The 21,763-nt window shown below is 43.6% G+C and overlaps 1 protein-coding gene across 2 annotated transcripts in view; it reads right to left on the bottom strand.

Moving 5' to 3' along the window:
• Positions 1–4,247: 4,247 nt before the first annotated feature.
• Positions 4,248–21,763, bottom strand: part of AFF1 (ALF transcription elongation factor 1) — a 97,281-nt gene continuing 79,765 nt past the window's right edge. The window contains exons 12-22 of one of the 2 annotated variants that reach the window (XM_075751327.1): positions 20,052–20,149; positions 16,273–16,519; positions 15,144–15,235; positions 14,106–14,169; positions 13,124–13,260; positions 11,841–11,912; positions 11,137–11,230; positions 10,992–11,035; positions 10,042–10,271; positions 7,154–7,287; positions 6,609–6,858 (exon numbers count right to left, since the gene is read on the bottom strand). In XM_075751327.1, the coding sequence (XP_075607442.1) occupies positions 7,166–7,287; positions 10,042–10,271; positions 10,992–11,035; positions 11,137–11,230; positions 11,841–11,912; positions 13,124–13,260; positions 14,106–14,169; positions 15,144–15,235; positions 16,273–16,519; positions 20,052–20,149 (1,200 nt within the window). In that variant the 3' untranslated portion in view covers positions 6,609–6,858; positions 7,154–7,165. Of the gene's footprint in view, positions 7,288–10,041; positions 10,272–10,991; positions 11,036–11,136; positions 11,231–11,840; positions 11,913–13,123; positions 13,261–14,105; positions 14,170–15,143; positions 15,236–16,272; positions 16,520–20,051; positions 20,150–21,763 lie in introns of both variants that reach the window. The other variant, XM_010299036.2, reaches the window with a different exon arrangement.

The following is a 21,763-nucleotide window of genomic DNA, read 5'->3' on the forward strand; positions in this document are numbered from 1 at the left end:
CTGTAAAAACATGCCCCAGTCTGAGACAAAATAAATGGGATTTGGAAACATGCTTGAATATTTTGCCGAAGTAGTACTTACAAATGAATCCCAGCGTTCATCACCCATTATCAGGATAGACAGCTGAATTTCAAACTTCAAGGTTAAAAAACTTGGAACACACCATTTTGATATCTTTCCTCAACAGGTGGCAACAAGGTGAAGACAGTGGCAAGTTCGTGCTGCTGAGCATTTAAAGAAATTCAACCACATACAAAAGAAGATGTGCAGCACAATCCCTCATTGCACGGCCACATCAACCCTCACTTCTGAGCGAAGCTGCACCCAGGGGCTGTGCTTGTGCAACTGTGTGTGAACAGAGCGCAGGGGACAGTAAGATATCTCAGCTTCAGATCAGCAAAACAAGAAAATCCCCCTCCCCAGGCAGCTTGGTTTTCATTTCATCCTTACAATTTTGACCAACATCTCTTTCGTCTGAAGAACTTGAAGACAAGCAAGTCAAAATTCATATTTTAATTTTTTATATATATACACACACACACACAGCAATTCATCCTCAGTACAGAAGACAAACAAACAAACGATCTGTGGCACAATTTCTTTGGAGAGTTGGGTTTGGTTTTTTTACCTTTTTTAAGCTGTATCACAGATCAGATTTTTGTCTTTTTCAAGGACTATAAAAGGCAGCTACTTCTACTTCACAGAAGCCTCAGAGAGCGGATTCAGTGCTGAAGTCAAACACATCAGTCTCCTCCCCTCACTTATTTGCACATTTTTTCCAGGTGGAGACTCCATTTTGCAAGAGGTTTGGCATTCTTGTTTCTCCCTGGGGCTTCCAAGACATCACACCTCTCCGGCATCCAGGCCACTGCTGTGTCCCAGCACGCAAAGAGCTGCTCTGAGAGGGACGACTGGCGTCACTCCACACGGGACAAGGACAATTTAACAGATTTAAGACCAATGTTCCATGTTCAGGAAATCTGACAGGTACTTTTTAAGGACGTTTTCGCTGAGATTTGCAGATTTCATTTACACTCTAAGATGATGAATAAAGCAGGGTGAAAAAAAGGAAAAAAACCCAACACTATATGAAAACAGTTGTATTAGAAATCCCACAGAAATGACCCAGAAATGCAAGAACAGGATGGCTGGCAGCTGAACAGATGAGCAGCGGTTTGACCAGCATGCCACAATTCACATGCTGCCCAGAGACCTGATGACACTGCCGGCACCCACGGCACTACCGTACATATTCACACGGCAAAGAAAATGCCACCACAAAACCTTCAGCTCCTGCCCTGCTTTGCAGATTGTGCCTTGCTCAACCCCATTTCCCAGGCCTCTCTGGAAAAACAAGACAAAGACAAAACCTGACCCTGAACCCTAACTAGCTCTTCTCTGAACAGCGAGTAAAGCTCATGAGCAATATCAGAGCCTGCTGCACCTCGTGTAACAAGCAAAAAGTTGCACAGGTTGGAGCAACTCAGAAATACCTTTCAGCTGCCACAGACCACATACAGGCTGATACATGCCTTCAAATATGGAAAGAGAACAGAAAAAAGCTACTGGTTGTGGTGCGGTTTTGCTGGCTCAACAGAAGTGGACAACGTTGCTGTATTGCTATGATCTGAAATGCTGGACCCAAAGAAAACCTCAACCTCAGCGATACTGAGTAGGAGAGGAAAAAAACCCAGCGGGAATTCCAGGAACCCTGCACCTTGATAAAACACATCGCAAAACAGCAGTGATTGCATGCTGCTGTTGTAACGCATGCAAGTCCTTGTTTCAGGAACACAAAGTTTACGGAAACACATTCAGAAACGCTGACGACGGCCCAGGAACACTGTTGATTTCAGGTAGTGACAGGGGTTACTAAAAGTGCAATTAATATAAAGAAAGCACAGGCTGCCAATGGGCTATTTTAGTGTTTGGAGAGCAGCACAGGGCTGAGAAACTGCAATCAACTTTAATGCAGCTGTTTTGCCAAAAATAACACTTGTTTTTGAAAAGGGTAAGCCAAGCCAAAGAGAGAAAGCAAGCTAATCTCAAAATAAGTTAAACACAAATGCAAAATTAGGTTTGGTCAATAAAGGCTCAATAAATAAACAAACAACAACAAAATATTATTGGAAAACAGCCCCAAAATATTTGTGGCCATTCTAGCATAGGGGGGGCTGCTGCCCTGGGCCGAAAGCCGAGCGGGGCGGTCGACACCAGCTGCAGCCCCACGGCCTCCTGCTCCCTTCTCCATCCCTGACTTTTGGATAACCTTCCTGCTGGCACATCACACCTCCTTCCTCTGCATCCCTCCTTCTGCTCCCCTTCTCCATCCCACCTCCAAAACTAACCCTCCTTGCTTTTGCCCCAAGCAAGGAGTGTAGGAAACATACCTTTCAGGGTGCAGGGGGGAAGGAAACGGTGGGACAGAGAATGCAAGGGACCCAGGAAAAGCAGCTCCACCCCAGCCAGCAGACAAGACAGCTTGTGTCCAACTACCCCTCGCACCCCACAGAAACCAGAACAAAATTCACAGACGCTTAATCCGCATATGTATGGCCACAACCACAAGCTATCTTCCCACGCTCTTTTCTTACCCTCCATGCATCTTGCAACCAGCCTGGGGCTGACCTGGTTTCATGCTACTTGAAAAGCTAATTGATGGCAGCAGACTGAGTCCCAGTCCCACCTTGCCTGAGCAAACACACCACCAAGTTCCTTCTGTCTAGTCTGTAGCTAAAAATCCCACTAGATGCTCATCTGAGGATGTTTCACATTTCTTTTTGTTCCACTAACTAGATATTTTTTCCTTTTGTTCTTACTTCAATACTGATTTTGACATTGGGATTTTAAGTGTGCAGTGAAAAAGTGCATTGCCCCCCCCCCCCAAGTGTACATTTCTATATACAACACCTGTAACAGCAACATACCTAGTGGGTATTAAAACAGGTTTCAGTATCCTCTACAATTTACATACTACATTAGAAACCCACATCCATTATTAGCAAACATCTTAGGTGCAATGCTTGTTGCAGAAAGGACCTGAATTATACACACAAATTATATCACAATAGTGCATAGAGAGATGCAAAAATTATCCTTCCAAGGAACAGTTACATTGCCCGACACAAAATAAAAAGTGGGAAAAGCCCCAAACAAGAAGTGTAAGGCCATTGCAAAGAGATCACTTTGCACAACCCATGAGAAGCAGAGCTACCACGGGGCATGAAATCCTGCAGGATTCCCTGAGGGAAATCCTCCTCGTAGCACTTCAGAAACATATCCATGAACTAGACCTGAGCAGACCCTCCCTCCCAGCACAGAGCCCTCCAACACCTTTGTGGCAAACACAGAGCAGCACACTTCAACCATCATTTCTGCACCTTGTCTCGTTTTCTCATTTAACTCGTTGGACTGCATGAAACCAACCCGTGGGATTTTCCTGTCAGCAAGTGCTCAGCGCCAGGCTCTGCTGGCCGTCAGCAGCGGACCCCAGCACAGTCTTGCCTGAATCCGTTTTGGGAGGATAGGAGGCAAATGCCTTGAGTTGTGACCCTCCTACTACACTGAGCATCTAGATTTGCACCCATTCTTGTTCCCGAAGGAAAGGGCAAGGGGCGATAAACAGGGGAGCAATTGAAACAGAGACTTCTTGTACAGAAATTCATACTTAAACCTCATTCAGAAGGGAAACACTAAGACCATCCAGAGAGAAAAGGCAAATTACAATTTCTCTACAAGAAGCTGAGAACATGAGGACTCTTGCAACAACTCATAACAAATAGACTACTTCATTTATTGTTTATTTCCCCATATGAATGGATCAACCATCTCGGAAACTCCATCACACATAGGGCAGAAAAAGTTATTTACAAGAGGGACATACATCCCTAAAATAAATTTAAGATGTACAGATTTATAATGGGAACCAAGAGGGAGGGGAGAGGACAAAACCAAAAACAAGGACATTGCGTCAGACTTTGACTTTCATTTACAGAAGAGATTGCTATCTCCACATAAGTGGGGTTTTCAACTATTAAATAAATGGCATCTTAAAAATAGAACATTTGACAATTTCAACACATGTATTATTTCTTCTAAATAAATATTGCATGGAAATGATGCTGCTTTGCAACCATAGCTGCCTCCTCTCCTTCTGGGACTCAACCATCACCTCTGTTTTTCCTTGGATTTATGGTTTTGTTTCCTAATGCAAAACGCTTTTTCCTCCACTGTTTTGGTTTGGGGGGTTTTTCGTTCATTTTCTGTTTTTTTGTGGGTTTTTTGGTTTGTGGTTTTGTTTTTTTTTTTTTAGGCCTCAACAGGCCCAAATGAAAACAATGAATATCTTTCCTAACCCTTTGCAGGCCTCTGACCTGGCTTAAGGTTGAAATACAATGGCTTTTAAAAAATCACCTATTATTTAAACAGTCTTCTCCATGATCTGAAACAAAACATAGCTTCCTGCTATGTAGCTCAGTACTGATGCTTCCCCAGATTGCTTTTGAAACGAGACCCCCCATAGAGCCCCTCACATGCCTAAGACACGAACTGCCCATGATCACGTTTCCTCCGAAGCCCACGGGAGTTTGCCCTTGGAGCGGGAACAGCCCTTGCACGATCGCCTCTGCACGGTAGCAGTAGCAGAGCACACACTGCCTTTTCCCAACTATAAAGAAGCAAATACCAGTAGTTCATCTGCCTTCACTGGGTGTCTCCTTATCGACTTTGCTTGCCTGATGCCCTTGCATGAGCTTTCCTAGGAGCAGGGCAACAGATTATCATGATTAGCACCTGCAGGCTGTGCTGAGCTGGATGCAGGACAGGGACAGCCACACGCAGGGCAAGCTGTGAGCAAGCAGCTCTCCAACAGGAACCTGGCCTGGCAGCAGGGAGGGAGATAGGTGTATGGGAAATGAAAGTACCTGTGTCCCTGCCTCAACTTATCCTTACCCTTAACACTCTGCTATGGCTCTTGCAGACTCCCATAGCAGTTTTCAGGTTCAATAAAGCTTTCTTCCTCCCTTCCTTCCTCCTCTCCTCCTCAGCTGGTCATCCTAAAAATAGCTTTGTTTGAAAACAAAGTCAGAAGAAGGCAATGACCCGCTAGTATGGAATCGAGCTCCAAAGTGTACGTCAAGCCTTCAGGCCACGTGCTTCCTGAGAACAAAACAGTTAATGCTAAGTCCCTCTCTGTCCCTGGCTTACTCTGAGCAGTCACTCCTCCAGAGAGCAGGAGTGCAGGAGAAGTTTGATAGGTAAAATGGGGAGGGGGTGACATGGACCTTCCTTCCACTGGTTAGGACAGCTCATCCCTGAAATGCACTAAGGCTTTTAATAAAGTGAACATAAAAGGACAGACCCTTGAAGGTGTGGAAGACCCAGCCAGGATCCTGGTGATCCTGTGCTGCCACAGGATGCAAGAGGAACGTTCCCTCATGCTCTGGACTAGGGCAGAGTTGCACCACTCTCCCGTCAGTTCCTCCCAGAGGTGAGATGAGTCCAGGCTTCCCCTTGGCAGGGGTCAGTTCTACAGAAACTACTTTTGGAAATGCAGACCTTTTGCTGATATTTATTTACTGTCCATTTTTGTGAGCCTCAAAACCACAAGCAGGTTTTTTTTACAAAGGGCGTACTGCTGCATGCCTGCAGACCTGTTCCTCCATCCTGAAATTACGTTGAAAAGGGGGGTAATTCTTTCCTGTAAGCACAATTGCTCTGGGATACCATCCTTCTCTTTGCCACTCCCATGGGTCTGTCAGAGATAGGGCAAGGGATGTGAGAGGGGACCAGAGGGCTAAGGCACACTCTTAGATATGAGGATGGCAGGACGCTGCTGTCACACAACAGGAAATCTTTGGGTAGAGAAGGATGTCATCTTACTGAATACGCAAATGTCATTGATGCTGCCTTCACTGTTACTGTTACCTGCAAAATGCAATTTCAAAAATGCAGCTCCTGACAAGGAAAAAATGCTTGCAAACAGCTAATTATTCCCTTTCGTGTTCCCTTGACCGATTTCTAAGTTGCTGGACCCATTCTTGTAGTTTGGTTGAGAAAGAGCACATGAGTTATCTCCCATATGAAGGATGTCCTACTTTGGTACCAAATCCTGCTTAGATATTCACTGAGACCAGCAACAGTTACAGGCAAATATCCAAACGCAAAATTTGTTTTATGTTCCACATTCAGCCACTTAGTCCCTCCTTAAACAGAAGTGATTCCTCCCCATGTAAGCTCTCAGACTCAGAACAATGTCCAAGCAATCACAGTGACCCAGTACAGCTGTCCACCCCCACCCACTGAAACGACAAAAAGCAACTGGACAAGGGTCCTCAGTGTGAGTGATGTCCCTCCACCACAGAAGACAGGCAGAGCTGTTTCCAACCACATCTGGTCATTTTGCCTCCCCAACTGTGTTTGGCTTACGAGGCTTAAACCAAGCAAGGGCCTAAGTAACACAGTCCGAGTGCTAAGGGCATGTGTGTACGTGAGTGCATGGCAAGGAGGAAGACCAAAGCAGCGATGACTTAAAAAGTGAACTTGCAGCACTGAAGGCAGTGGCTTCCCCCAACTCTCAGGACAGCAGCTGGCTGACAAATGCAAGAAGGTGAGGTTGGAAAGCAGGCAAGGCAGACAACTTTGCTGTTTTTATTGTAACATAACGCTGTTCGGTGCTGATGAAGTTGCTACTTGCCATCTGAGGAACAAAGACACCAAAGATTGCATCCGTGCTTGCAAAACCACTTCTCTAACATGTCTTCTGGGCACACAATTGTTGCAGACTGTGGGATGTTGCATAATAACTTCTGGAGGCAGATTTCCTTCTTATCGGCACTTCTTCATGTGATTATTGTCCTGCTGGTTATTCAAAATAGAAATGTTTATAGACCATCAATATATTGAGCCATTCACACAATTCATTGCACTTTGTTGTTTTAAAGGAAGGTGCCATCAATACTGAGGCACTCCATCTCTTCTTTTTCAAGACAGCAAAGTGCTGCCCTAAAAATATAGTTCAAAGTTTTTCCAGTGTAACCAGATCCCTTCCACCTTGATTTATTTTCCCTTGCAGGTGCTTTGTATCCAATAATTCAACAAGTCAGACTGTTTCTGAGGCTTCAAAAGTGCAAAAAAGTTCAAGGTACTTATCCACCTGGAGCACCGGTTAAGGCGTATTTGTTTCCAGTCTCAGCCATTGTAAACCCTGTCTAGTGTAGTGTACCATTTCAGTCATGCTACTGTTCAGTGCCAGAGCGCATGTCGCTGTGCCGAGTTCAGCAAAAAACTCTGTAAAAAGGGGAGGGAGAGAGAAAACATTTGGCTGGTTTCACACAACAGGCATGTCTGACAGACAAGGGGGCAGTGAGGAGCGACAATAGCAGCACACTGTCAGTCAGCAAGTCCCGTTAAACACATTGTTAATGCAGAGAGCTCAGCAATATTAGAAGGCAGGGAAGCGCAACAAGCACCCGAGGCAGAGCACGTGAGAGGAAAATGCACTCACACGCACACACACACTGAGCTGTCTCCCCAAGTGCTGGCTTTAAAAGGACATCAAGACTCCATTGTAGGTGGGCAAAAATTTGGGTGTTCACACCCCAGTCCCTACTGCGTGCTTCCCCCAGATTTAAACAGGCCAAATTTTATTGTCTTTCTGAGCGATGCCCAGAAGCACACACAGTTGTCATCAGACGGGTTCCTTTCCTTCATCCATCATCAAACCTTGGAGACATCATGATTTCTCAACTGAACAGGCTTAAAAATTTGTACAGCTTGCCAGGCTATACAGCTCTGATTTGGGTTGCTTACGGCTGAGCATGTCAGGCAGTTTTAACAGAGTTCTCCTATCCCGCCACCAACTTCAGGCACCGTATTCCTCCTCCTGCATGGGCAGGAGATGGCTCTGAACCTGCCGGGAGGTGCCGGCAGGCTGCACAGCCTGCGCTGTGCTGGCAATCATCTGTGCAGGTGACAGCGAGTTATAGGAAATCATCACACCTATTCCTTTCCAGTCACCTTTCCAAGACATTTCTGCATAACCTGCCTTCCAGTGACATGGGCTCATCCCAGTCCCTCAGTCCCTCCAGCTTCGATCATGTTGCCAGGTACCTTTGCAGAAACTGGCCATTCTCAGCTTTCCCTTCTTACACACAAAGATTGAACCTGGAGGCTGAAAATTTCTGCTTGGCTGTGCAAGAAACTCTTCAGAAGCAGAGAAAACAAAGCTTTCATTCCAATACTTTCCAATTCAGAAGCAGAGAACACATTTCCCCTGATTTTCCTCCTTTTGTTTATAACATAGGTATCCATTCCTTCCATGGGGGAACAGAAGAGCTGTAAGCATAGACAAGGAGTCCAAACCCCCCACCTGAGCAAACAGAAGATAATCTGATCTGTGACCACAGCACTGTGTGAAAGGAGAGTGACTTCACATGCATGTGTGCAACCTCAGTTTGTCCTTGCTGTGGGAGATCAGAGGCCAGAAAACAACTTGTTACAGCCTCATGATCCACAGTGCTGCTCTAATTATGGCGAGGAGCTGGGTCCTGTGCTGGAAGCACCTGGTTGTGGACCTGCCAGAAAGTGCTTCAGGTCTGCACAAGTAACTTGGAGATCAATTAAAACTAACTGCTTTCCACTAACTTATGTCTTCCCTGTTTAAGGGAACTTGATAGCAGAAGACCACTGCTCTTTCCTCTTCTTATGTCCTACGAATTGCATAAAAGAATCAAGGATGTGGCCTTTTCTTCAGTTTTATGTAGTCACTCTCTGTACTTCTTGGCATCTGTACATTACACTGAATATCAACAAGGTCCAGTTCTGAAACTCCTCCACTGTCCTGAACAGTGACAACAACTGCCAAGCCTACATAAGTATTTACTGTTCTCCTGCACAGATCCTCTCCCTTGGGAGTATTTACTGTCCCAGTCATCATTCTCCTGCATTAAAACAGCAAAGCAGAGCAGGTTTTGAATTTAGTCTTGACTGATGCAAGATTGTGCTCAGACTGCCCTCCCACAGGTTTTCCTCCATGACTCATTCCTCTAGCTTACCAGCAGCATTCACTGCTCCTTCTGTGTGACAGTCTTTTATCAGACCTTTGAGGATATAATCCAAAATGCTACACATGAATTGCTACTATGAGCACGAATTTGCTCAGAGGACAGCCAACAACTGGAGTTACTTTATTCAAAGGTGACTTGCAAAGCCTTTTGAATTTCAGCAACTGCCTTATTAGCATGAGTATTTTTACAGCCTTCCAACAATTCAGCCAGGCACATTATGCTTATTGTCTTTTGCAAGTTTGCCAACAGATTGTGGCAATACATCCCTTTGCCCACAGTAGTTCAGGAAACTTTGTGTTTTATGAAAAATGACACTGCAAATGCCATGTGGGATGGCAGGTTACAGACTGAACTGCACCCACTCTAGGGCTTTCGCTTATTCACCACGGCTTGTACCACAGGACAATACAACATTTTTAACAACAAAACTGCAAAATAAAAAAAGTAGCAGCAATTTTAGGAAGTGCCACTGGCAAGTACTGGTCATGTGCCCAGCAAGGACTCCAATTCAAGTGCTGCTCAGTTTCTCTGTTAGGGAAAGAAGCCAGCTTCGCTGTTTTCAAGACAAAAAAACCTGGAAGTTTGACAAACAAACTAAAACAAAAGGCCAAAAAGCTGTTTTTAAAGCAAGTGAATCAACTCAGAAAAGCTAAGCACCCCAAAGGGAAAAACAAACAGCAAAAACCCCTTATGCTTCTTGTGTTACCATGAAGAGAGTTGGCTGGTTTCCTGCACTTGATACCCTCATCCCTTAGCTCTTAGATATTTGAGGATGCCAAGACAACCTTTTAATTGGAACATTCATCAATATATCACCACCAAGTTTCTCTGCCAATAACCTGCCAATATACCATAGCTGTCTATTTCAACATACTTAATGCTTTGATCTTTAGGTATGGTGTTTGCTACACTGAGTGTTAGGATTTATGCAAGTACATACACGTAAGACAGAAAAGCCAGAGGGCAAAAAACTTACCCTTATTCTCCCTGGCCAGTGCATCAGCCCGTTCCCAAATATCATAAGCATACAGGACATAGGAAGTGATGTTGACGTAGGAAGAGGTGATGCTTGGAATATTATAGGGAACAGTGACTGAAGAGCCAATGCTGTTGCCACTGCAGTTGCTAGCATTTGATCCCGGCTGAGAACTCACAGAACCAGCAGGAGAGGGCATTGGAGAATGAGGAGAAGGCATGCCTGTGCTTCTGCAGGAGAAAGAAACACCATCATGAACGTTTAACTTCAGAGTTAGAAGCCTTGTCACAAGACTATCTTATGCTAGGAGCTATCCAGTATCATCTAGGCCTGCAGTATCGAGTGTTGAAAACTGAGGTGTGTTCAGCTACATAATAAGTAATTGTCCTTCGAGTGCAAGGCCAAGGGTTTTGAAGTGATTCACAATTCTAAGGACTCCTCTTGACAAAAGAAAAAGCAGGACCAGGCATCAGAAAGGGCCACTCATCCACCTTTCAAAATCTATACCTACTTGTGGAAGCCTTCACTAGATTATCTAAGTGTTTTTTCCTAATGACTTTCCCATTTCAGGCATGCTGAAGCTCCCCACCTTTGGAGGCTGGAGCTTTCCAACACCTAATCAAAGCAGCCAGGTCAGCCTACACACACTTATTTATAGACCTAAGGAAGCTAAATGCGGTCAGCTGCCTGCCTTCCAGACACAGGCTGGCTTCATCACATTGCTTCACCCCCACCACTTCAACCAACCTAATTTTAGTCACTGGTATAAAAGGGCTTCCACCACTGCCCTTGGGAGACCACTTATTTCCCAATAATCTATACTGTGCAAGGTGGCAGAAAAATAACTGGAATTTCAGCACCACTATTAAAGACCAAAAAATGCTCTCCAGCTACTGTTTTCACTTACACCCTTATAGACACACTATAACGTACATATTTTTAAATCTTACCTTGCAACACATGGAGAAGGTGCTTGTGTTACTCTGGAAGAACTCTGCAGCAAGGAACAGAACTCTTGTTAGGTTGGGCTATTCAGCTGACATCAGTAACTGCTGCAGCCATCCAGCTGGCAGCTAAGTAATACATGTGCCCTACCTTGAAGTGGTCATGCAGGATCCTGGAATACTTTATTGCGGTGTCCTTCTTGTAACGAAACACTGCCATGTGCAGAATGGACTGGCAGCGCATGCTGTGAACAGAAACACACCCAAGCATCAGTGTTCATGCTCACTGCTGCCTGCTCAGCAGTCATCAGCCTTGTGGGATGGAGGCAGGTACACATCAGCTGTACTGCAAAGTCAAGAAAGCTCAGAATTTCTGCTCCTTCTGCTCATCTTAAAAAAAAAAAAAGACTGTGAAAGAATCACAAGGGGAAAAAAAAACCCAACGAGGAAGGGCTGTGTCTTTCATACAAACAGGTGCCCACCTTATAGGTGCCACAGGCTGAGCAAGCCCCCATCCTGAAGTGTCTCAGCTATGTTCAGCTACAGCTTCAGTTACATGGCTCAAACATGGGCATCCAAATCGCATTCTTTCACCTTAGGTGAAAGCCCTCATGTACTCTCAAGTTACCAGCAGCTCAAATTTTAGAGCCTGTGCCTTCCACGTGTGATCCCTTGTGATACTCCAGCTCACTTTAAAGATATTCCAGTTTATTCTGGTTTTTATATTGTGGGGTTTTTTTCCTTGCTGAACTCCAATTCCCATTTAACTCATTCCTTCATCCCTGAAAGTAATGGTTCTTTCACTCTATCAAGTCTAAAAACAGAATATGAAGACATAGAAAAACCATTACGCACCATAACACGGCAAAGATTTTTTCATGTGAAGATGCTAAGGAGTCCATAAAGGATTTCAATGTCATGGTGAACCTAAGGAAACAAAATAAACAGAATCTTGTCAGCCATCAGTGCTATGAAGTCCCAATGTTTATGAAAAAACAGTGCATGCTGTTATCTCAAAGACCAGTCCAAAAGTCAGGAAACCTGCCCTGAGTTCTTAGTCCTGGCACCAAGTGCTTTGTATGATCTTGAGTAGAGGACTGTCTCTCAAAACACCTTGTTTTCCACGAAGCAGGAACAGATGTGGCTCCTTACGTGACTCACTCTCCTCTTACACTGATTAACGGGCAACATCCTTACAAGTAGCTGCCCCCCATGGGCCACCTACGGGCCTGGAGCTCAGAAGAGGCGCCCCTGCTACTAAAGGTGAAATATAAATTCAGGTGTTTCTGGACAAGACAGGCATCTTATTGCAAACGTTTCTGGTTTTTGCCGAAAACCAAGTAAATCTCCTTTTTGAAAACAAAGCAACAACGGCAGCTTGGAAATACAGTCCATCAAGACCAGAGAGCAAACAACGTAATTTTAAAAGTTTGAAGTCTACCACAAAGAAAACCTGACAGCTGTTTCAGCTCTAAGGCCAGAAGTCAATCAACTCTCGAAAACCAGTAATTTCAATATGACTAAACTGATGCCTGTCTGTCTTCTATCCAATGCGTGGGTCCTTGGGTTATGCTGCCTGTATATGTCATACAATCTACTACCTACATACATCTACTATGGCTGTGAAACTAAATGTGGAAGGTTGCTAAAAGAAACCCCAATAAAGTGTACTGGTAGAAAGACGCGTGGGAGAAACCAGTAAAATCTGCCTTCAATCAAGCTATAAGACCTTTGGGGCACAAACTGTTCTTTGATATGCTATATTGTTGCTTCATTTGGTTTTTTTTTAATTGAAATACTACTGAGCTCACATGCAAAAGCAACTTCAGATCTGGATAAAGTAAAAACTCCTTCATGTCCTTGATTGTCATAACCAGTGTCCTCTGGTGTACCTCAGCTGCAAGGGTCAAATGCTGAGGAGGACATGATGCCTACTTCTGCAGATACGCAATGCTGAAACATTTCAAAGGATTTGTCTCTGGTGACTCTGGATGATCTCTCTCTCTTGTGTTTGCACAGCAATCCAAACTCTGCTCTGTAGTGGGAATCCAGAGCGGCCACAGTCACAAACAAACAATGCAACTAACCCTTCCCCTCCAAACATGCTGCCTAACCATCGTGCTTTGAAAACTGCTTACTTGATGAGCTCTATGGTGTCGATGAATATGCTGTAAGCTGATTTTGGTGCTGGTGCATCCGATTCCAAGGCAATCCCATATTCAATGAAGGAAAGGGAAGCATCGAGGTACTGAAAGGCCTTTCCAGTCTTCTCGGTCTATTAGGAAGAAAATTCTCATTTTTAGTCTAAGACAAAAACTACTTCTTTTAAGTGTACCTGAATTCCTTTCTTCTCCCTAGTTAGGCAGGATTTGAAGAAAGAAAAAGATGTAAGTCAGGCCCATGGGCGATAATTAAAGGGTTCTCAACAGAACCCCTAATGTGGTCCCAATCATCAGCTTTATGTGCTCTGGCTATTTGTATCTCTTCCTCTTGCTCAACATTTTCCTTGAGTAATTTATTATCTTCACATTTTTTAGATATTATTGTCTGATCTTGGAGGCCTGCTTCATGAGAGGCAGATAGGGCTTTCCCACTGCAGTATTCCCTCACTTCATTTTCACAGGTAAATGGCAAATAGCAACTGTACGTAATGTGACTGAGCCATAATTAGCAAAAAACCCCACATTCATGCACACCGTTAAACTGCACAGAGCAGAGAAAGCCAGTTACGTCTGCCAAGGGCACTTCCAAGTCTTGTTCACCAGCAACACAATTACCGTCAGGATCCTGACATTTCAGAGTAAACAGTCTTAAAACTAACTGTTCCATCTATCTTCCAAGGACTTTGTGATAGCCCTGCAAAGCAAAGAGGCCTGCTATCCTCAGGCAACGTCAGTTCTGAATCCTATTCTCTAGGCATATTCTCTAGATGTGTTTATAACAAAGGGAAATGTCTGAACATTTGGCAAATAAAGACAACCTCCCAACATATGGACTGAACATACTCCAAGTATGGAGTATGGAAGTAGTATTAGCCAGTGAATCTTATTCACACGCACGCAGGTATCAGGTCCGAATGCAAAAGCTGGTTAACATTTCTAGCACAAGGCCAAGACTTACCATCGCATCAGCTGTGTGCTTCAGCCTCTTGGCCTCTTCTAAGCAGTATCCTACTGAACGCTGTCTGAATTGGGTAAAGAGAGAGGAAAAACTGGAAACAGAAAAAGGGTAGGATAATTATCAATTTTACCTTCATATCTAGAGGATACTACAAGTCCAAACATCCTGTTTTGGTAAGCCTGTTACAGCCTTATCAAACACAAGTTACAATTATGATAGCCACTAAATGAATGTTGTCTGCATGTTCAGAAATACACAGCAGCTGAATGCGCAGAAAACGAACTGATTTCTTAAAAAAAATCTAGGTTAGAATAACATTGAAAATTTATATTTTGAAATAAAGCACCACCAACTTGAGGCCAAGTTTACTTCTTCACTCCCATGAAAAGGTAGCTATGTGATCTCCTATCATTCCTCAAGTACAAAACCACAAATACATTTTGATTGAAACATATGGTAAACTTTGCAGTACACACTCACCTCAGATCAAAAGAGCTTACATTCAAGTTATCTGCTTACAAGAGATATGGTCACCAATGCTTCTGCAGGCCTTGGTTTTAATCAACGCATAAACAACGATAAAGTTGGACCACACTCATTTCTGTGCACTGGGATAATCTATTTACCATGCAAATGGCACACAGCCACCTGCGCACTAACAAAATGAGCAAGTAGAGAGTCATGCCCTCTCAGAAAAAGTCAGTTGCCTGCCCAGCACCTTGTCGCAAAAGAGTTTGCCACTTGTCAAGAATCAGACAAACCAAACCCCACCACTTGTAGGCAGGCACAAGAAACACCTCCAGAGTTAAAAAGTACCTAATTTCTAGAGTGGCTTCCCTCAAACCAAGAACTTTGCTTTGTGGTGGGTGGGACAAGTCCCAGATGTGAGAATGCAGTACAAGGGAGGTCTCAGACATCTCTCCGTCTCTCTTTCCTCCCAAAAGAAGTGCTCATTAAGAAGCACCAGAGTGGCTGCAAGGCCAGCCTTGCCTGGTGTCTTTAGAAAGTACAGACAAAGGATGTAATACAAAAACTTACTTTTCAAACTTGAGTTGAGGTCTCCTTGGCTTGGAGGTACCATTTGGCAAAGAAGGCACTGGGAAAGGATTTGTGACATCCTCTGCAGATCCCTGGAAAAACCACAGAGTAAAGATAAAGCTGGTTAGACAGATACGTCTAAACCAATTCCAAAGCCTGGTTTTCCTAAATTTCAAGAGAAAATGTTTGTCTCAGGCACAGTCTATTCTCTAGGCTCTCCCCCTCTTCTTACCTTCTTCTCCAGGACTCCCTCCAATAGTGGAAATGGAAACTTGGCTTCTTACCTAAGTGCTAGTAAGACTTAATACCATTCATGGTTTTCCTAAGCATGGAGAAATTAAGTAGCAGGTTTCCTTGCACAATGGCTAAGACAGCAGTAAGGCTGCAAACAACACATTTTTCATGGCCGCTAGCCAAGGAAGGAATGGGTAATATCCATTCACACTTATTTCCAGCTTAACCACACAGCAATTGCTGATTCGCCATTACTAACTACAGTATCAGGAAAAAACAAGCAGTTAGAAGCCAGCTAATAGAGCATGCACAGTCTGGCTTAGCACATACACACATCCCAATATCCTAGACCACACACCCCCAGCCACCAGTAAACGGCAATATAATTGAATTTTATAACCCAAAAATGCAAAGATCCAGCTGCAAGGATCATTAACAATTTTGTAAGCAAGCTATAAAACATAACCAAGTTGTAGTCAAAGATATAGGTTGGTTTTTTCTTATTTTTGAGCAATCCACTCTTTCTTTTTGTAAACGCACTTCTTTTTACACCAATATTGTACTTGCAGTTGCCTTCATTCAGAAACAGTTACTACCCTAAACACGATTCTCTTGCCTTTGGTTTTTACATGGTCAACCCTTCTCAGTATGTTTCACTGGCAAGCTGAAAACAGGTGATGGAAAGTCAGCAGAGAAGTTCCAATTGCAGCCTTTCGGGCTAGCAACATACAATCACAAGTAGCCATTAAAGGGGCAAAAATGCTTCAAAGAGCTTTCTCTGGTGGCTGGTTTACCTCCCTTCATTTTTAATATCTGAGAAGCATGCTTTCTAAAGACAATCACACAGTACCCATGGGTTGCAGGAAACATCCCGTCATTTATAACAGATACGTACTTTGATGTCCTGTGACAGTTCAGAGTGATTTCTCTCTGCTTTCTTGTACTTGGACAACAAAGGATCCTTGTGGTTGCTCTTGTTCCTGGCAGTGTTATCCATGGCAAGCAGCTCGTCGCTCTCATTTCTGGGTCTCTTTTGGGCCATCTTGGTTGGCATTGGTGTGGGATGTGCAGGAGACATGGGTGGCAGTGGTGGGGGTAGCAGGAGATCTTTCTTCTGGGTTTCCAATGAAGATTTTGATGCTCTGGAGACGGGAAGTGAATTCAGCAATTGGAATAAATATGGCGTACATATAATGTGGGGATTTTTAAAAAACTTTGTTACATCATGTACCGATTCTGTTTAAATTTCTTTGGAAGTGTGAGATGACTTGTTAAACATAAAGAATCCAACAAAAGCAAAATAAAACCTCAGAGACTTCATCAAGCATTAGATACCACATCTTCAGCTGCCAACAACATACAAACAGGTTGCTTTTCAAGTAGGAATAAGCCTCAGGACTTGTCCTTGGAGTAAAGACTTGCAGCCAGAATATCGGGATGTTGCAAAAAAGGCACCCTTCCAGCAGAGCCCTTTTTTTACTGAAAGGGGGAGAGAGGTAATTACAGCGACTAAAATCCCTAGGACAAATCACCCAACAAGGCAAATGAACTGCAGCACTGCCTCTCTCTCCCCATTACGGTAGAAAATATCTTCTATGGTTAGAGACACTCAACCTGACACTTGATCCTGTACGTGCTTTGACAGAATTAAACTGAGTTGTTCCTTTAAGTCCTGTCAGCTCAACTAGACAACACTTACACAGTTGAGAGAATTCAAGTGAGAATCCTCTGTGCTTTTAAATGGCAGATACTATCACATTTAATAATATGGTGGCATATCAGATTTCTGATCATCTGAAGTTAGGATTACCAGGGAACCCTGGCAGCTCTAAGCAGCACCAAATAGCTCTAAACCCTGTTTCACTACTGCTCCTTTATATCATTTTTATTCAGCTTCTCAAAGTCTCCAAGAAAACACTGAGCAGTGAATCCCAACTCATGGACTGCAACATCAGAAGTGGAGGAAATAAAGTTAAATGCAGTGAGAAGACTGAAGCATCATGTTGCACATCTTGCTTCATTCTGCTGTGCACAGGACAGTCTTCTCTCTTCCACAACTCACTTTTCCCATGGTACAGTCCCTGCTCACTGCACATATGCTCCCCAGCTTCACTACCTTGGTACAGCTGATGCTCCAGAGAGGACTATTTTACACAGAGCACAGCAGCATCCCCTGACCTGATGCAGAGCCCTCTCTCCCTGAAAATGCATCCTATCCTTCCCACTCCAAAAGCCAGAACATAGCTAAAAGGGGTGCTCATTTTCACTGAGAAAAAGGGAGGAATGCAGCCCAGAATTAAAGCCCTTCCATTATTACCACAGCTGAAATATCCTTTTGCCCAGCTAAACGTTAGCACCAATGTCTCAGTGCTTCAAGAGTACATCAATGTCTTCTCTGCAGAAAAGCAGTTTACTCATATTGTCAGGACGCAAACATCGATGTTACATACCAATCCAAGTCAATACCTCAAATTCAAGCCACAAGCAAGCAGGAATTGAATGCAGTAGCCCATGACTGATGCATGAGCCTCCCTTCTTGGAAACACTGACCATTTGAAGACATGCTCTTGGAAGCATTTGCTCTAACAAAGACCTAGCCAAAAAGCTGATAGTACACCGGTATGCAAATTAGGGGGTAAGCAGATCTACCAGAAAAACTGCAAATGCTATGCTGGAATAAATGAGAAAATCCTGGTCATAAAGGCCACCTGAAATTCCACACTGAGTCATGACTAAAAGGCACGCTGGTTGTGCATCTGTTAGGTCACATACAAAAAAGACAAAAACAACATGACGATTCTAATGCAGAAGGGAAATGTTCCCTACCCCTACACATTTATACATACAAATCTGTTTTCTGGATTTGGCTTTGCACATTTCACCCCATACAACTTTGGGCCAGTCACAGTGAAAAGGTACTGCAGCATCTTGGTTTGGTTAGAGAAAGGGGGAACCACATATCCACATGCTCCTGGAGCATCCCAGTTCAGTAGCCTTGCATGGCAGCAAGGTGAGAAAACAGAGCTCTGCAATATCTATCACATCCACCTCTGTGTTCTCAGCTGGGAGAAGACAGGTCCCACCTCACACAGACACCATGTGCACCCGTAGCCAGCCAGTAAGTGCTATTCAAAGTGACAGCAAAAGCAGCTGAGGGAGCAGACAGTATCAGCATTAACACCTGACTTTTCTTTCATCAGGACCTGTCCAATTAAGAAAACAGCAACGATCACCAAGTCAGAATTTATGGACATACAGTTACACTTAGTAGAATATCCTTTTTCAAGAGGCTGCCAGGACTCTCTCTGCTGTGGATGTGATTGTTCAAGTTATAGGAATGAAGAGTCATGACTTTCAGGCCACACTTTCAGCTATTTCATCTATTGGCAGTGGGAGTCTGAGCACACAACTCAATTTGTCTGCACCTCAGTTTCTCCATGAGCAAAATATGTTCACAGCGTCTTGTCACCGTACAAAGACTAAGAGCTTTAAACACGTGTGAAGTATGAATCTGATAAAAAGCTTTCTGCTGCTTCCCATGCAATGACAGCACAAACTTCCCCAAAGTAAGTATGACAGCAGAATCCAGAATGAGAAAGACATGGGCAAAGAAAAAGAAGTTCAGAGAATCATAGAATGGTCTGGATTGGAAGGGACTTTTAAAGATCATCTAGTCCAACTCCCTTCTTCATAGCATTTTAAGGTTAGTTTCATTTCTCATGAAAGAATAATTGATACTTAAACTCTCAAGTCCTAACTCACCTAGAATCATAGAATAGTTTAAAGGTCCCTTCCAACCCAAAGGTCCTCTAGTCCAACTTGCTGCAATGAGCAGGGGCATCTTGCACTAGATGGCAAGTTCTCTTGTCATTCCCTGAAAGCTCTAAACTATTGTGCAGAATAAGCATATGCTATTCCCCACAGAAGAGCTGCCACCTCTCAGATCATCTATGGCAATCATCTGCTGACAGATTACCACCACTGTAGTTTGGAGAAGGGGAAACGACTCCTGCATCTCAGCAAGCAGGCAGTCTACCACACTGTTTGCAATTCAAACAACGTACAATTATTTTTTTTTTTGCACAAATTTGGTTCCCGCATCTGGTCTGAAAGACAGCAGTGCAAATGGTTGCCTACCAGCTTAGAAGGAAAACTGACAATTACATTTCTTGCAGCATAAACACATTTTTTGAGCTATGTGTGGATCAGAGCATGCAGCAACATAAGCTGCAAGATGGACAAGTTTGTGTTTAAAATGGTGAAGTCTTCATCTCCGTCTGAACTGTTAGAAATCAGGACAAATGCCACAACATTCAACACTTTTGCAGCAGTGTAAACTAAGCATGGGAGGACTACTAGCCACTGAAACATCAGCTTGTGCTTGAATAATTAGAATCATAATCCTCAGTATTAAGAAGGGAAAAGAACATAGGTGACACCCAAGTATCGCTTCACATCTGCAACAAATGAAAAGGTGAGTACATTACATTCCCATAGCCACATGGTTGGTTCCAGGATGTAAAGACAAATATGCAGCAGATTAAGTTTCAGAAGGTACGTTATGTTATAAGCAAACTCAGGTATAAGGACAGGAGATACACTTGCTTACCTTAACCTTTTTAAGAAAGACCCAGTTTTATGCATCTTTCTGCCATCCCGCCACTGTATACTCACTTCGATTTATTGGAGTCTTTCTTAGCTGAAGACTGCAATGATTTTGTTTCTTTTTCTGATTTCATTTTCTTCCTATCAATCTCCTTCTCCACTTCCCTCTAACAGGAAGAAAAAGGAAAAAAAGAAAAAAAAATCACTCAAGTTTTGAAAGTTCATGTAAAGTACAGACCAACACAGCTAAGTTTGATTCTAGTTAAAAAAAGAAGAGATAAGATACTGGAACCGACCAAGTAGAAACCCAGAGCACAGCAGATACAGATTTCAGACTCATTGACAAGTATCCTAAAATGACATTTTATCTACTATTGCTTGGATAGATGAATTATTTTGTAGTGGCAGGGATGGAACTGCTAAACCTCTTGTTGCTCATAGTAATCAAAATTAAGGCACTTTGGTTGCTGAAAATAAGCATTTCATCTGTTCTGGATGGGCTTTTTTCTCCTACTCAGTATGAATCGTACAGAAATGTATTCAGATTCCTCCCAGCAAAGTCATGAATTGCAAGCAATTCTGTTTTGTGATACACCTTATCAAAGGGAAGGGAAAAACTGCATTCACAGGAGAGCTAGATCACTCAGATTTCCCAGATGTGCAGGGGTTTTTGGTTTTATTAACAAGAATCTGATATAGGTGAAATTTTAAACAGTCAATTAAAATTGCTGCCATTGTCGGTCAGAAGAACAGGAACCATTAAGGCAGAGACGTAATAAATAATACTTTTTTAATTGCCCTCCACAGACCTTACAATACAAAGCGTGCAAATCATCAGCTCACCCGAATGAAAAACTTCAGAATAATTTGCTACAAGCCAAGAAAATGTAAAAGAAAGTGCACTTATCAGTCAGCGTTACCCATAGTGTGCCTGGTGGTAGCCAAAAGCATTACAGGACTTTGTCTCTCTCCCAAGAGTACGTCCAGGTTTACGTCACTGTGATGGAGCTCAGCGGGTTGTACTCGGCACAGAGTCTGCTTCTGGCAGTGCGCTCAGGGCAAGGCTCCAGCACCTATATCACATCTTTAACTGTTTCTCAGGTTGAACTCCATACTGCTGCAAAAGATGTCTGACAGCTGTACCTGACCTAGCTGGCTGCGATGATGCCTGAGCCTCCAAGGACACTGATGCACACTGACATAGTGCAGACGGTGAGGCTCCGAGGTGGGTTTTCCTGCAATCAGACACTCAGACTACAAGGGAAGATATGTCTACTATCAAACAGTTCCTCTCTTGGGTCTTTGAGACAACAGGAGAAGCGGCAGATTTACTGCCTGTTTACCTTTCTCCTGCTGCTCTGCAAGAGGGGGACTTGTAGGGTCTCAAGTTTCTTCACCATTTCCCTGCTCTTCTCAATTCTCCCCCACAACTATGGGAAGTTCAGAAAATGACAAGACTAGATGAAACCCACGCGGCAACCAAGGTTATTCACCCACACATGCTAAGCCACCTGCTCTGTGAGGAGGACCAAAAAGGTACACAGGCATTGAAATACTTACAGTGAATACCCATTTGCCATAAGACCTGCAGCCAACTCTTTGTGCAGCTGAACCAGCTGGCTGGAAGTACATTCACAGTCCCCTTTGGGAGTTAGCTTTCCAAAGAACACTTGTGAGCAAATACCATCTCAGTTAAATAAAGGGCTGTCTTGTAATTCAAGGGAGACCAATAAAAATAGCTGAAGGACTCTGCAAAGGGGTCTCTGGAAAGCACCTTACTG

The sequence above is a fragment of the Balearica regulorum genome, chromosome 4, assembly GCF_011004875.1.
Source record: "Balearica regulorum gibbericeps isolate bBalReg1 chromosome 4, bBalReg1.pri, whole genome shotgun sequence".
NCBI classification, from domain to species: Eukaryota; Metazoa; Chordata; class Aves; order Gruiformes; family Gruidae; genus Balearica; species Balearica regulorum.